Source organism: Dama dama, chromosome 9, assembly GCF_033118175.1.
Source record: "Dama dama isolate Ldn47 chromosome 9, ASM3311817v1, whole genome shotgun sequence".
NCBI classification, from domain to species: domain Eukaryota; kingdom Metazoa; phylum Chordata; class Mammalia; order Artiodactyla; family Cervidae; genus Dama; species Dama dama.
The window spans coordinates 102,386,771-102,404,596 of record NC_083689.1 but is presented as its reverse complement, the minus strand read 5'-3'; the positions used below and the strand labels follow the sequence as shown (position 1 = coordinate 102,404,596).

General features: G+C 37.8%; 1 protein-coding gene across 4 annotated transcripts in view; it reads left to right on the top strand.

Moving 5' to 3' along the window:
* Nucleotides 1-15,564, top strand: part of GIN1 (gypsy retrotransposon integrase 1) — a 32,747-nt gene extending 17,183 nt beyond the window's left edge. The window contains exons 3-6 of one of the 4 annotated variants that reach the window (XM_061152110.1): nt 5,280-5,471; nt 5,561-5,734; nt 6,198-6,480; nt 14,388-15,564. In XM_061152110.1, coding sequence (XP_061008093.1) covers nt 5,280-5,471; nt 5,561-5,734; nt 6,198-6,480; nt 14,388-14,662 — 924 coding nt within the window. In that variant the 3' untranslated portion in view covers nt 14,663-15,564. The remainder of the gene's footprint in view (nt 1-5,279; nt 5,472-5,560; nt 5,735-6,197; nt 6,481-14,387) is intronic. The other 3 variants (XM_061152109.1, XM_061152108.1, XM_061152107.1) reach the window with 3 other exon arrangements.
* Nucleotides 15,565-17,826: the final 2,262 nt, after the last annotated feature.

The window sequence follows — 17,826 nt, the reverse complement described above, 5'->3', positions numbered from 1 at the left end:
TTCAATATTAAAATATCAATTTTTCCCAAGTCAAAATTAATTTATATAATTAATGGATTTCTAATCAGCATTAAAAATGAGGAAGCATTTTCCCTTGCCCTGGCCTTTATCCAAATTAAAGTTAACCTTAAAAAATAAGCAGACAGTAATATATACAAAAATTCTAACAAAGGAATATAACTACTATACTTCAAGCATATTATTAAATTTTTACAATTGACAGAATACTGGTATAAGTAACCAGACTGTCTAAGTTCACAGCACCTTTGATATCTCAATCCAGAAGAAATACCTAAAGTTATAAATAGTTAGGGCTTGGGCCAGGGGGTTCCTAAAGTGATCTCCAGGTTTTGTATTAATAATTCACTAGGAGGACTCTGCAGATGGTCATACTCATGCCTGAGATTTATATGATTAAAGGATACAAAGCAAGATCAGCAGAGAAAAGGCTCATGGGGGTAAGTCCAGGGGAAAACCAGGAACAAACTTGGAAGACATCCTCTCCCAGTGGAGTCACACAGGACATGTTTAATCCTCCCAGTGAAGAGTTGTAGCAACACATGTAAATTGTTGTCTACTAGGGAAGCTCATTAGAGACTTGGTGCCTGGGATTTTAACTGGGAGCTGATCACATTGGCACCAAAAATTCTAGACTCTCCAAAGAAGTTTTCAGTGTAAACTACCTTCTTTGTAAAACAGTTTAGGCACCATGAAAGTGAAAGTGAAGTCGCTCAGTTGTGTCCAACTCTTTGCAACCCCGTGGACTGTAGCCTATCAGGCTCCTCTGACCATGGGATTCTCCAGGCAAGAATACTGGAGTGGGTTGCCATTTCCTTCTCCAGGGGATCTTCCCAACCCAGGGATCAAACCCGGGTCTCCCGCATTGGAGGCAGATGCTTTAACCTCTGAGCCACCAGGGAAGCCCTTAGGCACCATGAACCACCCTTAATCGCTTAGGGAATGGTGGAAACCCTCACAGAATCCAAGTTCCTAGTCATCAGCCAAGGGCCAACCTTGTAAGCAGGACTTTCACGAGACAGCAGCCTTAGTTCTGTTGTGTTAAGTCTTTCTACACAGGTCCAAACAACTTAGAGTCTATGTCCTAATCACTTAGCCATTTAAGAGAATAGTAGTCATAAATTGATAGAAAACTATTTTCATTTCATTCTTAAATAGCTGCAGTTAGTTACTAATGGGATACATACACCTGTTGACCTCTGCTCAGTTTTTCAAACCTTGGAATCCGATTGGACACTATAATCATTTCCTGTTTCACACTGACTTTTATACCATTGTTGCTCTTTATCATAGAGCATAGAGCAAAAGTCGCTCAGTCGTGTCCAACTCTTTGTGACCCCATGGACTGTAGCCTACCAGGCTCCTCTGTTCATGGGATTCTCCAGGCAAGAATACTGGAATGGGTTGCCATTCCCTTCTCCATGGGATCTTCCCACCCCAGGGATTGAACGTAGGTCTCCCGGACTGCAGGCAGATTCTTTACTGTCTGAGCTCCTAGGGAATCATAGCACCTATCAAAGAACAGTTCTGTAACTATACATCATTATCGAGAGGAATGTAGTCTTACTTAATTTAATGTTGAAACCGTAAACTACCTTAAGCTAGTAGTTTCCAAGGTGTCCAACAGATGCCAAGGGGGCCTTTTGGCACAGAATTTGGTAATTATGTTTAAAATGAGAGCTGGTATTACAAGAGAGTGGGTTGGGGAAGGATTATTTAATACATTTAATTTAATTAACAGCATAAATAAAAATTTTCTAATTATTTCTATTTATTTTTATAATATTACTTTAGAATTACTGCATACCAAAATTATTTTCAGATAAATTAAAATTTTTGTGTTTTTTAATTGAAACAAGCAAAAATTCAATTTACTTAAAAAAAAATCTCCAAAGACTGAGTTAACGTTCCAGGCTTAGGGAATAGAGGCATAGATTTGAATGGAAAAATCAACAAATATTTAAAAATTAGAAATTTATATGTGGTAAAATAACCAAAACATAAAGGCCAAGAAACAGGCCAACAAAAATCAGATTCATGCAGGAAAGTGCTAATGCCTTTATTATAAAAGATTCAAACAAAAAATTGAGTCAGTGTCAGAAATGTAATTCACAAGAGGGAATAAAAATAATATGAAAAAGGTTCAAACCCAAAAGTAATGAGTAAGGTAAATGAACACCATTATTTGTTATCTATATCAAGAAAAATAGCAATAATAACAAAAATGCCAAGTAGACTACAGGTAAAATAATACAGCTTTACATTACTGGTAGAATTGCAACTTGAAACTAACTCTTGTAAAACAATTTGCCAGAGATCCAGTAAGAGCCGTACACACACACACACACACACACACACACACACACACACACACACATGCGCGTGCGTGCATATATGTCTTCTGAGTAAATTAAAAATCTGGATTAAAGATTTTATTACATATATTATATATACATATTTTATGTAGATAACTATGTAAAAAATATATGGAATCTAGAAAATGGTCTTGATGAACCTATTTGTAGGACAGCAGGAGACACACAGACAGGGAGGACAGACGTGTGGACACGGCAGCAGGAGAGGCTGGGACAAATTGAGAGAGTAGCAGTGAAACATACACATCACCACGTGTAACACAGACAGCGGGCCTCTGCTGTATGAGGCAGGGGGCTCGGCCCGGGGCTCCGTGACAGCCGTGAGGGGTGGCATCGGGTGGGAGGTGGGACGGAGGTTCAAGAGGGAGGGGACATACGTATACCCGAGGCTGATTCACGCTGATGTATGGCAGAAACCAACACAACACTGTAAAGCAGTTATTCTCCAATTAAAAATAAATACAGTAAAAAAAAAATTTTTTTTAATTAAAAAAAATAGATGTAAAGAAGCTAAAACAAAAATTTGTATGGTTAACTATACAAATTGTACGGGGTTTTTAAGAGTAATGAGGTTATAGATTTGTTTTCTTAATTTTTCAGTTTGTGTTATCTTTATGGTGCTTCTATAGTTTTTAGTGATTAAAATATACATAACCATCTGTTGTTTTCTGATTGGTGCTTAGCAATAACTAGTTCTAGCCTTCCAGATAGGCTGTCCTAGCCTCTTGCAGGTGGGTAAACCCAAGTAACACATCTGGCCAGAGAAATTAAATGAATGAATGTGTGCCACTTTTATCCCGAAGTATTGAAAACTTCATGCTCAATTCGTCATTCTTCCAGTCTTATTCTCTCTCTGGAGAATCAACTGAATATTTCAGGTATTACCCTAAGTGATAGCGGATTTTCTCTCATCCAGGATTGTTGGGGTACCTAGGGGAGGACAGATGCTTTGGAGAGACACCCTGACCTGTGGCTGACCTTGTCCTCAGTTCAGTTCAGTCGCTCAGTCATGTCCGACTCTTTGCAACCCCATGAATCGCAGCACACCAGGCCACCCTGTCCATCACCAACTGCCAGAATTTACCCAAACTCATGCCCATCGAGTCGGTGATGCCATCCAGCCATCTCATTCTCTGTTGTCCCCTTCTCCTCCTGCCCCCAATCCCTCCCAGCATCAGGGTCTTTTCAAACGAGTCAACTCTTCACATGAGGTGGCCAAAGGACTGGAGTTTCAGCTTCAGCATCAGTCCTTCCAATGAACACCCAGGACTGATCTCCTTTAGGATGGACTGGTTGGATCTCCTTGCAGTCCAAGGGACTCTCAAGAGTCTTCAACACCACAGTTCAAAAGCATCAATTTTTCGGTGCTCAGTTTTCTTCACAGTCCAACTCTCACATCTATACATGACCACTGGAAAAATGATACAGCCTTGACCAGACGGACCTTAGTTGGCAAAGTACTGTCTCTGCTTTTTAATATGCTATCTAGGTTGGTCATAACTTTCCTTCCAAGGAGTAAGCGTCTTTTAATTTCATGGTTGCAATCACCATCTGCAGTGATTTTTGGAGCCCCAAAAAATAAAGTCTGACACTGTTTCCACTGTCTCCCCATCTATTTCCCATGAGGTGATGGGACCAGATGCCATGATCTTAGTTTTCTGAATGTTAAGCTTTAAGCCAACATTTTCACTCTCCTCTTTCACTTTCATCAAGAGGCTTTTTAGTTCCTCTTCACTTTCTGCCATAAGGGTGGTGTCATCTGTATATCTGAGGTGACTGATATTTCTCCCAGCAATCTTGATTCCAGCTTGTGCTTCTTCCAGCCCAGCGTTTCTCTTGATGTACTCTGCATTTAAGTTAAATAAGCAGGGTGACAATATACAGCCTTGACGTACTCCTTTTCCTATTTGGAACCAGTCTGTTGTTCCATGTCCAGTTCTAACTGTTGCTTCCTGACATGCATACAGGTTTCTCAAGAGGCAGGTCAGGTGGTCTGGTATTCCCATCTCTTTCAGAATTTCCCACGGTTTATTGTGATCCACACAGTCGAAGGCTTTGGCGTAGTCAATAAAGCAGAAATAGATGTTTTTCTGGAACTCTCTTGCTTTTTCGATAATCCAGCAGATATTGGCAGTTTGATCTCTGGTTCCTCGGCCTTTTCTAAAACCAGCTGGAACATCTGGAGGTGCACGGCTCACGTACTGCTGAGGCCCAGCTTGGACCTTGTCCTAGCAAGTAGTAAACGTTTTGAGTTGAACCCCTGAGCCTGCTTGTGTTTTGTAACTTGCCTACCTTGACTAAAGTAGCAGTCATCTGCAAAATAAGAAATGACAATATTAGAGCTTTTATTTTTTCCATCCAATAAGAAAGAAATGAAGCTTGTACTAATATGTATAAATTGATAATAGTCTCCTGAATCAGCAAAGCAGAAGATGGTGCATCGCACATAGTATGGAAATGTATCTGGGAGGAAAGTGAGAATCTGCAACACGTGGAGTCCATAGTGGTCCCCTCACTCATTGTTTGCTTTAGTGACAGTAATCAAGTTTCTAGATATTGTCCAGTTTTCACCAAACTACCCTTCATAGAATGGGCTTCCCAGGCTCGGCGGTAAATGCAGGTTTGATCCTTGAGTCAGGAAGATACCCTGGAGAAGGGAAATGGCAACCCACTCCAGTATTCTTGCCTGAGAAATCCACGGACAGGGCAGCCTGGCGGGGCTATGGTCCATGGAATTGCAGAAGAGTCGGACACGACTTAGCAAGTGACACAGCACACAAATGGTCAAGGAAAAGGCAAGATTTAAATTCTTTTGAAACCCTTCAATCAAGGGAAAAATAAAATACAGACTTTTAAAGTCACTGTTTTTTTAAATATATTTTTCAGATCAATGTAGAACTATGTGAATTGTTTGGCACAAAGCAAATTGTTATTTCTCAGGCCTCCCAAACAATGAATCCAACTGCAAGTACGTCTAGCACAATCAAAACATTTCTTTCCAAACACTGTGCTGACTACCCGAACGACTGGGATGATCACCTGTCAGCTGTTTCATTCGCCTTCAATGTTACTCACTTGGTATGTCTCTTTTTATAATTCAGTACTTTTGAGTTTTTATCTCTTGGCTGCATGTTTTATTACAAATGGTTGTTTATTTTTCTTGATAGGAACCTACTAAAAATACACCATATTTTCAAATGTTTAATCGAAATCCTTACATGCCTGCATCTTCAGATATTCGTGAAGTGGATGGTGATAACACAAGTATGTTTGCCAAAATTCTAGATGAAATTAAAGAAGCTGATAAAATAATGGAGAATAAGACAACTTCAGTGGGCCAGGTGATTCTAACAGGAAAAAAACTATTAAAAGTCTATTAAATGATATAAAAATGTTTTTTCAGCATATACACATACACACATACATATGATATACACTTAAACCCAGTTTTTTCCATTGAATTCTGCATGTCTTGATTAAACAGTGTGTTTATTAGCTGTGAAATTCTGAGAGACGTTAATAGGACCATGTGTTTTGGAATGAAGGTACAGCTGAATTTTCAAATCCCTGGTCTTGCTTCCCAGTTGTTTAACTTGGGCCTGTTACTTCATCTCATATTACTTTATTTTCTTTATAAAGTTAGGGTAATAATACTGATTTTGAAATACTGTTTTAAAAAATTAAATGGGATTAAATGCAGCTTTCAGTAGCATCTCAATAATGTTTTTATTATAATATTATCTGTATTTACTTTCAAGAAACTATAGCTCTTTCATCCTTTTTTTTTTTTTTTAATACTTGCAGGTGGAAAACAATTTTGATGAACTAAATAAAAGCAAAATCATTATTAAAAAGAAACCAAAGCAATTAAATCCGTTTCATCTAAAAGTGGGTCATGAAGTTTTACGGCAGAGGAAAAACTGGTGGAAGGATGGTCGTTTCCAGTCTGAATGGGTTGGTCCTTGTGTCATAGACTATATTACAGAAAATGGATGTGCTGTTCTGCGGGACAGCACTGGAGCTAGACTTAAAAGACCTATCAAAATGTCCCACCTGAAGCCCTATGTAAGAGAATTGCGTGAACAAGGTAAATATCTGTCCCTTCTCTACATTTTTACTTTCTTTGAATGAAAAGAGAAGTTAAATTACAAGAAATCTCTCCTCCTCCTCCCTGCCTTTCTTTTGGTTGGGTTTTATTTTCCCTTTTTGTTTTTATAAAATTTCGTATAGTGTTGGAGCCCAAAGAGTGTTTTTTATTAGCATATGGCTTCTGAAACTGTCAAGTTTGTAAGAGATTTTATTTTGATTTCTGGTGTACTTTCACATACTTTTTCCCACAGTTCATGTGCAAGATACTGGACATCTTTCATAGAGGGAAGAATTACATCTTCATTATTTTCACTTTCAGCATATTTTGTCACTTTTAGCATGACATGGTAGTAGCTAAGATAAATAATGCCAAATTCTGTTGTGAGATAGACATATTAAGGGATGTTTAAAAATATGATTCACTTTTAATGTTGCATCTTAGTCACGGCCACCGTAGATGAGGAGAAGGTGAGAGTGAGCACTACTGAGAATGATACGCAACGCTATTATAGGAGGTGAATAGCACCCTAGACGATGCTACTTGCTCCAAAACGTGAATCTGAATAGCTAAGATATCCTGATCTTCTCTAATCCTTTCTTTTGTAGACTAGAGCTAATTGACATGGCTTTCAGTTTAAATCCTACTTTACTGAAGCTTTTATTTTGTCCTATTGTATCTGCTCTCTAGAGTTTCTTTGAGCTAGATAACTGAGAGGGAATAAACTGGTATCTTAGCAAGTTACTTTTGTTTTTTCTGTAAAGAAAGATAAAGCATCAAAATTATTTGAATCTGAGTAACAAGAAAGATGCAATTTAGTGCCTTTTAAAACATTATAAGCAACTGTATTATTTAACAGCCTTAAGTAAATAATAATTACAAAAATAATGATAATAGATAACCCTCTTTCTTAGGATATGAAGCCCTTGAGGCTGCTCAGCTGTTTCTGATCTGGGTCACAACTCTCACGTTGAAAGCTCCCAGGTCCTTTCTTTCTCCTTAGGACAGAAGCAGTTGCTCTAGTAAACTTATCTTGGACCATTCCACCTCAGACAGCTCCCAGTACCTTCATTCTCTATTAAAAGAAGCATTTTTATTCCTTGTGCCTTCTCAGTTCTAAGCTACCCTTTATGATTTCTTCCTTCTGCAAGTTAAATAGGAACAAAACATTATAAGGTGCAGGTTGTCTTTTCTTCTGATTTTCCCCTCAATCTTTGGTGTTCAGGACTTGATTCCTTCTAATGTGTTAACCTTCCTAAATTAATGCAAAATCTTTTTTTAAAACGTTACTGCATCAGGATCTGTTTCACCGTTTTGTAACTTGCTCTTGCCAAAGAATTTCTTAAAGAGACCTAACATTCTGCTACTACTGAATATTTCAGAATCCAGCTGAATAGAACAATTTTTAAACAGAAGCAAGACAATTTTTGCTTCATGCTTAAATTCTCTGCAGATTATTCTTCCAGTAATACAAAGGAAATTGCAAAATTAGTACTAGTGTACATATAAGGAACCTGAGATTGATGGATAAAATTATTTTTTCTTTGTAATCAAGAGAAGTACTAATCTAGCTATCCTGGAGTCCAGTTCTTGTTTACTCTGGTCTGTTTTTATGTTTCTCTTATTTGTAGAAATTCAAAACAAACGTGATTTCTGTCATCTTTTCCTCTAGTATCACATATTTCCTCAAAATCTTCACCTCAAAAGCTGATTTTAAAGTCTTTGAACTAAATTTAAAGCAAATATAATGTCTCTGAGTAGTCATCCCATTCTTTTGACATAAATTTGAGCATAGTGTAGCCAAAAGGACTATGAATTTGTCTGCATTGTTGCTCTTACCAGCTTCGAGATACCATAACTGCATTAAAGCTCACCATCCTTCTGTTGCCAACTTCTCACCCATTCTTATCCAGACGGAGCACATTCAGTACTAGGTTGACAGTGTTTCTCATTGCTGTTTTAAGCAGGCCTATGTGTCTGTCTGTCTAGTTCAGTTCCAGGCACCTTTTCAAGACTATTTTAACAAGAAATTTTATGCCATACCATCGTGTCTCTTCATAATCATAATATTTTCCTTTGAGTGGAAAAATGTTATTGACTCCTCATTATTGTATGTGACATAGATTTTGAGTAATTTTGTTTTGATTGGAAATTATCATGATCACTATGTGTCTGCCTCCCCTAAAGGCCTTGGTCTGATTGCATCTCACAGTTTGTGAAATGGTTTTTATTCTTTTATAAGTTTCCCATTGCTGCCGTAACAATTTATGACAAATTTAGTGGCTTAAAACAACACAAGCTTACTGTCTCATGGTTCTGTACTTAGAAATCCAGTGTAGGTCTCAATGGGCTACAGTAAGGCATAGCAGGGCTGTGTTCCTTTCTGGAGGCTCAAGAGGGGGTTTTTGTGCATTTTCCACCTTCCAGAGGCTGCTCACATCACGTGACTTGTGGTCCTCTTCCTGTCTTAAAAGCCAGCAGTGGGGTAGAGTTCTTCTCACGTTACATCACTCCAGCCTCCTATTCTTCCTTCATCTTCTGCGTTTCAGGACACTTATGCTTGGGCCCATCCTGATAATCCAAGATACTCTCCCTACTTTAAGGTTAATTGGTCAGTTGGTTAGCAACCTTAATTCCATCACTACCCTAATCCTTCTTTACCATGTTAGGTAACATAATCACAAGGTTCATGAATTAGTACATAGCTACCATTGCTGCTGCTGCTGCTAAGTCACTTCAGTCGTGTCCGACTCTGTGCGACCCCATAGACGGCAGCCCACCAGGCACCCCCGTCCCTGGGATTCTCCAGGCAAGAACACTGGAGTGGGTTGCCATTTCCTTCTCCAATGCATGAAAGTGAAAAGTGAAAGTGGAAGTAGCTCAGTCGTGTCCAACTCCTAGCAACCCCATGGACTGCAGCCTACCAGGCTTCTCCGTCCGTGGGATTTTCCAGGCAAGAGTACTGGAGTGGGGTGCCATTGGCTTCTCTGATAGCTGCCATTAGGGGTCCACTATTCTGCCTAACACAGTTATGGTCTGCACTCACAACAGAAAACAAAGCTTAGTCCCTATATTAAATAAAGCTTCACTTTATTATTACTACACAGTCATCTGTTGGTATCCACAGAGGGTCAGTTCCAGGACCCCTATTATGGATACCAAAATCCACGCATGCCCAGGTCCCTTGTATGAAATGGCCCTGTTCTCCCCCACCTCCACATCCGTGGTGCAACCCTTGGGGTATGAAGACCAATTGTAGTTTCTGCAAAGTGCCTTCCTTTGACCTCTTAGTTATGTCATCTCAAGAATCATTTAGTTCTCTGTTAGTATTGGTTTAGCTACTATAATAATTAAGTAGTATCAAATTACAGTTATTTATTTTATCCTGAGAAAAGTACTAGTAGGGCAACACATTGTACTAGTTTTAGGATATCAGACCATGTATAGGATTAGTCAAGACACTTCATTTCAGAATTAGAAAATTGTCCTGAAAGTTTATACTTTTTTTCTTGGAAAAAAATAAGTTAATCCAAATCACTGAGACTTTTCTGAGGCTTTGGTTTTAATATGTGCTTTTTATTTTTCTTCTTAGTGAAATTTTAACATTCTTATCTCACTTTGTTTTTTACTCTAAGACTAAATAAGGAAAAGTATGTCAAGACTGCTGATAACATCTTCCTGACATGTCTTGAAAATACCTCTGCTTCTGAGAAACTAAAGACTTAATCAGTCTGGTCAAAACTGAAATAATGCTTTCATCAAGCATTTATATTAGTAACTAAATCAATAGAATGAAAAAATAAAAATTAAGTAAATTCTATCATGTAATGTGACTGAGTAGATTAGTCCTTTAATACGGTTTTGTTTTCTGTTTATATTGGGGGCAAAAACTTATCTTGTTCTTTTCTTTATCCATAACTCAGGATTATTCTAAATTAGTACTGTCTAATAGCTATATAATGAAAAAACTATGTAATATATAATTTAAAATTTTCTAGTAATCATGTTAAAAAAAAGTAGGTGAAAATAATTTTAGTAATATATTTTATAATAATCCAATATATCTAAAATAGTATTATTTCAGCATTCATGTTAAGGCCTCAAAACTCTCTTTCTGGTAAATCTTTGGTAATCTTTTCTGAAGTTAAAGAACATTTCTGTTGGCTTCACTAGATTTAGAACAAAGTAGGATGGAAACATATTTGACCTTTCCAAATGAATGAGAATTGTTTTTTCTGTACAAAGGCAACTTGAAATCTCCAGAGTAGTTTTCCATTGCATACAGAGTAACTTGTGTAGACTTTGCTGAGTATAATCCCGATTCGCTGCAGTTTTGTCCCACTCAGTTACTTTAAAGCTTACTTAAAAGAAAGTGTGTGTGTATACATTCAGATATGTATATTGGTTACATATGGACGCTCTCATCTTTTACAAACAAGTGAGGTTGATCAAGTCCTTTTGTTTCAAAGTCTGTGTAACTAGGAGGTGCTTACCCTCAAGGTCTTTGAATTCATTTTCAGGAAATCAAAGGGATAACTTCTAAAAACTTTACATCTATCCATAGTTTCCCTGTTGATACATGTTTACTGAACATATTTTTCTATAGTAGACCTGCTTTATCTGTATGGAAAAACATTTTGAGACAGAAAACTTCCTTCATCAAAGATCTCTGCAAAGATCCAATTTAGAATACTTAAAATGCTTATAGTAACTGTTCTCACTAATACATTGTGGCATTGTACCCTGAACCTATGAAATTCTCCACGACTTATGGAAAAATTTCATCAGCAACATTTTTACCCTACTTAACCTTTCAAGTTATTTTAAATGACTACCTAGGTTTCTCTGTTATTAACAGACTAATAGCAAACTTTGATGTTGAACCTCTAGCAACACATTCTAAAGGTGTTTTGATTTCACCAATCATTTTTTCCTCTTTCCTGCTACTATTGAGCATAGCACATCTCATGGGTTGCATGATTTTTTTTTATCTTTCAGAATTGTTCTCTTGTTCAGCATTTCATTGCCTACTAACATAGAATTATTTTGTTATCACCTTCAATTATCCATACTTTTATTTCCATCATAACTATGTGTATCTTAACAGCATTTTCAATGTAATTACTGCTTTTGCATTAATAAGAATTGGTGAGGTTAAACTTAGAAAACCTCTCAAAACTAAAATACCAGGTACACTTTCCCTAATGAAGAAGTAAATGGGCAAAACTAAATGTCCATACAAGCCCAAGTCTACTTACGCCACCTATTAGGAAAGAGCATAGCTTTGTTTGATTTTTTGATGTTTGTAAATTTAAAGTTCATAAATGTGTGGCTTACAGGGTTGGAATAGATTCAGTTAGCTTTTCACATATTCAGTTCAGTTCAGTTCAGTCACTCAGTCGCGTCCGACTCTTTGCGACCCCATGGACTGAAGCATGCCAGGGCCTCCCTGTCCATCACACAACTCCCGGAGTTTACTCAAACTCATGTCCATTGAGGGGGTGATGCCATCCAACCATCTCATCCTCTGTTGTCCCCCTCTCCTCCCACCTTCAATCTTTCCCAGCATCAGGGTCTTTTCAAATGAGTCAGCTTTTCGCATCAGATGGCCAAAGTATTGGAGTTTCAGCTTCAACATCAGTCCTTCCAATATTAGTATAAGTATGGTGGAATCATGTTCTGGGATATATTAGCACATTTATCTGCTCTGAGAAACTTTCATTGATCTCTAGTCTAAATGAGCTGTTGATGTTCCTTTTGCTGTTTCTTGAACTCAAAATTTGAGGGTTCTAAAAAAGGAGTACGTCAAGCCTGTGTATTGTCGCCCTGCTTATTTAACTTATATGCAGAGTACATCATGAGAAATGCTGGGCTGGAAGCAGCACAAGCTGGAATCAAGATTGCCAGGAGAAATATCAGTCACCTCAGATATGCAGATGACACCACCCTTATGGCAGAAAGTGAAGAGGAACTAAAAAGCCTCTTGATGAAAGTGAAAGAGGAGAGTGAAAAAGTTGGCTTAAAGCTTAACATTCAGAAAACTAAGATCATGGCATCTGGTCCCATCACCTCATGGGATATAGATGGGGAGACAGTGGAAACAGTGTCAGACTTTATTTTTTGGGGCTCAAAAATCACTGCAGATGGTGATTGCAGCCATGAAATTAAAAGATGCTTACTCCTTGGAAGGAAAGTTATGACCAACCTAGATAGCATATTAAAAAGCAGAGACATTACTTTGCCAACAAAGGTCTGTCTAGTCAGGGCTATGGTTTTTCCAGTGGTCATGTATGGATGTGAGAGCTGGACTATAAAGAAAGCTGAGCGCTGAAGAATTGATGCTTTTGACCTGTGGTGTTGGAGAATACTCTTGAGGGTCCCTTGGACTGCAAGGAGATCCAACCAGTCCATCCTAAAGGAGATCAGTCCTGGGTGTTCATTGGAAGGACTGATGCTGAAGCTGAAACTCCAGTATTTTGGCCACCTCATGCGAAGAGCTGACTCATTGGAAAAGACCCTGATGCTGGGAGGGATTGGGGGCAGGAGGAGAAGGGGACGACAGAGGATGAGATGGTTGGATGGCATCACCGACTCGATGGACATGGGTTTGAGTAAACTCCGGGAGTTGGTGATGGACAGGGTGGTCTGGCATGCTGCGATTCATGGAGTCGCAAAGAGTTGGACACTACTGAGCAACTGAACTGAACTGAACTGAACTAAGCTATTAAAATCTTTTAAGAGATTCTGTTACTGTTTTGGGAGACAATCCAGAAAGAGAAGACAGGGGTCCAGGAAGCTAATCAGTAGTAGTGGAATAGTTCTTTGTTGTAATGAATTAGAATACTATGTAGGGAGGAATTCTTTTATCTACATTAACCTTTGTTTATAAAGATTCCGCTGCTTTGCTATCTATTTAACCCTCATTCTAAGCACTTTTTTCCCCTGATAGTGAAGATAAATTTGCTGAAAATAGAATAAAATACTGACAAGGAAAATTCCTTGTCAGTATTTTAGTATGGATTTAGGTACACCTTGAAAGTTCATGAGCATTTTAATATTAAGTTAGACTTAAGGAAGCTAATTAATCTAATCCATTGTAGCCTGCCTACTTGCGCATACCTGTTATATACACCTGATTCTAGGAACTTTATCTTCACTGTAGTTTATCACTTCACAGTGTGACAAGTTGATGTTATTGTCCTAATATGAATTCTATAAAGGTTAAAGAATTATCTAAAGTTGTAAATATAAGGATTTAACAATTCCATTTGTTAAAATATCTTTCAGGACCCCATAAATGCATCCAGAAATGCTTTGAGATATATATTAAGGATATCATCAACATCAAAAATATAGTTTATAACTTTTGTTTTTAAGCTATACCATGATTCTCAGCCCTTTCCACCCCCTCACTTACACCTACCAAAGACAGATCAAGAAAATACTCTGTAATGGCCTATAGCAAAAAGAACCCCCCAAAAGTTGGATATATGGTATATGTATATAACAGATTCTCTTTGCTATACACCTGAAACTAACACAACATTGTAAATCAATAGTACCACAATAAAAAAAATTTTTTTAACTTGTAAAAAAAAAAATCCCTTTATATTATTCCTATTTTTATTATTTTTTTTCCTTTATATTATTCCTATTTTTTTTTTAAAAGTCTGACTCTCTTAATTCTTTGATCTCTCCTGAATTCTGTATGCATGAACTGTCAAATTCATATATCATTTTATTCATTCTTCAACAATGTATTTATTTAGGAGATAAGAGAACCCACCAGAAATTAATCTTGATAGTTAATTTGTATTACTTAGGATTTTATTCCTTATTTTACATTATTTCATTTTAAAGTGGTTTAATTATGGTTCTGAAAGGCAAACTTGTGTTCCTTCTTTCAGATGGTCTCCATCCCTTACACGGTGCAGTAGTGGCGGATCATGACTATGTTGGAATGCCTGAGCTTCCAGTTGGAGCATACCAAGCAAGTATTCTGGTGGAAGATGCGGCCATTGGAGTAGTCGATAGCGAGTTACTGACGTCAAGCAAGGATCGTGAGCTATTAGAATACAGAAATGCCAAAATCTCTCCACTGATGGAAGATCATAATGCTCTTGAAAAGCAGACTTTTAGTCTTTTGGACTCTTCAAACCAAGTCCTTGAGTACTTAACTTAGTAAACATAAAAATTCATTTAAAGTGCTGTTTAGAGAATATATCACCTTGAATCTTATCTTTTCCATTCAAAAAGATTACATAGAAAAAGTATCTTGACAAACTCTTAATGACTAAATCCTGAAGGTTTATTTTGTAATTATTTAATTTATCTGAAGTTCTTCATTTGAATGTCAGTGCATATATATATATATATATATATATATATATATATATATATATATATATGTATATATATATTTAGGCAAAGGAAGCATGTAATATATGGATATCATTGTTTCTTCTACAAAAACAACAGGCAAAGCATGCTTGCTTATTGGGAAGTAAACTAAATTCCAACTCAAAACTTTGGTATTGTTACCATGTTTTCAGTTTCCATTTTTTAAAAAATATTCCCCCCTTTTAAAAACTGTTTGAACTACCTAGAACTGCATTAATAAATATTTATTGAATGTGTTAAATGGAACCTATTCCTATGTCATTGAAACATCTAAAAATACTGTAGTTACTTAATGGGCTCCTACAGGGTATTGGTAAGTTCACCTTGTTAGACAGGCTAAGGATTAGGATCTGAAACTATATATTGGCTTAAAAACATGTGTGCATTTCCATAGTATATATTAAAGTCAAAAGCATCCATTAATAAATTTTTTTCTGCAGTCTTAAAAAAGTAAATTATAAAATTATGTTCTGAGAGAATAGCACTGAAACAAGTATACTATCAAGGGTGAAACAGAACACCAGCCTAGGTTGGATGCATGAGACAGGTGCTCGGGGCTGGTGCACTGGGAAGACCCAGAGGGATAGGATGGGGAGGAAGGCGGGAGGAGGGATCGGGATGGGGAACACATGTAAATCCATGGCTGATTCATGTCAATGTATGGCAAAACCCACTACAATATTGTAAAGTAACTAGCCTCCAACTAATAAAAATAAATGGAAAAAAAAAGAAAATTATAAAATAACTGCTATCAAAGATTTTAAACTATAATTTCTATAATAGTTACAACTTTGCTCAACAAATATTTTTATTAAAGCACTTTGAAGAATGTTGTAGGATACATAAAAGCTATGTGTGCCTTGTCCCCAAAAGACTCACCATCTGGTGAGGAATATAGATCACACAAGCCACACACACAACAGATTGCCAACCTCTGCTGGATCATTGGAAAGCAAGAGAGTTCCAGAGAAACATCTACTTCTGCTTTATTGACTATACCAAAGCCTTTGACTGTGTGGATCACAATAAACCGTGGGAAATTCTGAAAGAGATGGGAATACCAGACCACCTGACCTGCCTCCTGAGAAATCTGTATGCAGGTCAGGAAGCAACAGTTAGAATTGGACATGGAACAACAGACTGGTTCCAAATAGGAAAAGGAGTTCATCAAGGCTGTATATTGTCACCCTGCTTATTTAACTTGTATGCAGAGTACGTCATGAGAAATGCTGGGCTGGAAGAAGCACAAGCTGGAATCAAGATTGCCGGGAGAAATATCAGTCACCTCAGATATGCAGATGACACCACCCTTATGGCAGAGTGTGAAGAGGAACTAAAAAGCCTCTTGATGTAAGAGAAATAGGAGAGTGAAAAAGTTGGCTTTTAAAGCTCAACATTCAGAAAACCAAGATCATGGCATCCAGTCCCATCACTTTGTGGCAAATAGTTGAGGAAACAGTGGAAGCAGTGTCAGATTTTATTTTTCTGGGCTCCAAAATCACTGCGGATGGTGATTGCAGCCATGAAATGAAATGCTTGCTCCTTGGAAGGAAAGTTATGACCAACCTAGACAGCATATGAAAAAGCAGAGACATTACTTTGCCAACAAAGGTCTATATGGTCAAAGCTATGGTTTTTCCAGTAGTCATGTATGGATGTGAGAGTTGGACTATAAAGAAAGCTAAGCACCAAAGAATTGATGCTTTTGAACTGTGGTGTTGGAGAAGACTCTTGAGAGTCCTGTGGGCTGCAAGGAGATCCAACCAGTCCATCCTAAAGGAAATCAGTCCAGGGTATTCATTGGAAGGACTGATGCTGAAGCTGAAGCTAAAACTCCAATACTTTGGCCACCTGATGTGAAGAACTGACCTATTGGAAAAGACCCTGATGCTGGGAAAGATTGAGGGCAGAAGGAGAAGGGGATGACAACAGGGATGAGATGACTGGATGGCATCACCGACTCGATGGACATGAGTTTTGAGTAAACTCCGGGAGTTGATGATGGACAGGGAAGCCTGGTGTGCTGCAGTCCATTGGGTCACAAAGAGTCGGACACGACTGAGTGACTGAACTGAACTCAAAATGAAAAATAATTAGAGGAAAGAAATAAAAAACTTCATCTTGTATCGCAGACCAAATAGATTCCACATAGAATTCCACAGAGAACGCCTAAGAAAACATAGTTGTCTCAAACCGTGATTCCTATCTTCCTCCCATTAGCAGAACAAAGTTGATGATGGAGTCATACTGAAATCTCTTTGGTAAATGTAAGTGGTCAGCTTTCCTTTTCTTAACTCAAATGAAGTGACTTTCTTTTCAATATCTGAGTAACTCTTTTCCCACTGTAACAGGGTAATTAGTAATGAGTCATTTTAGAATTATAGTTTCTAAACCTTTTTTTCTTTTAGAATTCTGCTTCCCTAAATACTTTCTCAAACAGACCTTCATCCTATGTGTACTGATCTTGTTGGGTTACACTACACTCTGTCTACAAATCACCCCAAATTCTTAGTGGCTTAAAATAAGACTTTCACTTCTTAGCCACCCTCTTGGTTCATTAAGGCTCCGCTTTCACCCTCACTCCAGGGTGCAGGCTGAAAGCAACTGACTTCTGGAACAGCCCCGTCACCAAGGCAAGGGGAGAGCAAGGTGAACTGAGCTCTGGCTGGCTCAGTCAGTGGGAAGACGCGGACATCCTCCTTACTCCCGTCAAAACGGTCAGATCTAGTCAGGCACTGCTGGTGGGTACAGGTTTCTCTTCGTAGGGTCAGTAGTGTTCTAAAGTTAATGGTGATGGATGTGTAACTGAAAATACTAAGATCCACTGAATTGTACACTTTTAAGAAGCTGAATTTTATGAGAGTTATATCTCAATACAATTGTTGTGTAAGAGTCTAAACAAAAGCTTAAAAAACAAACAAAACCTAGCCACCTAGCCATGCCTAG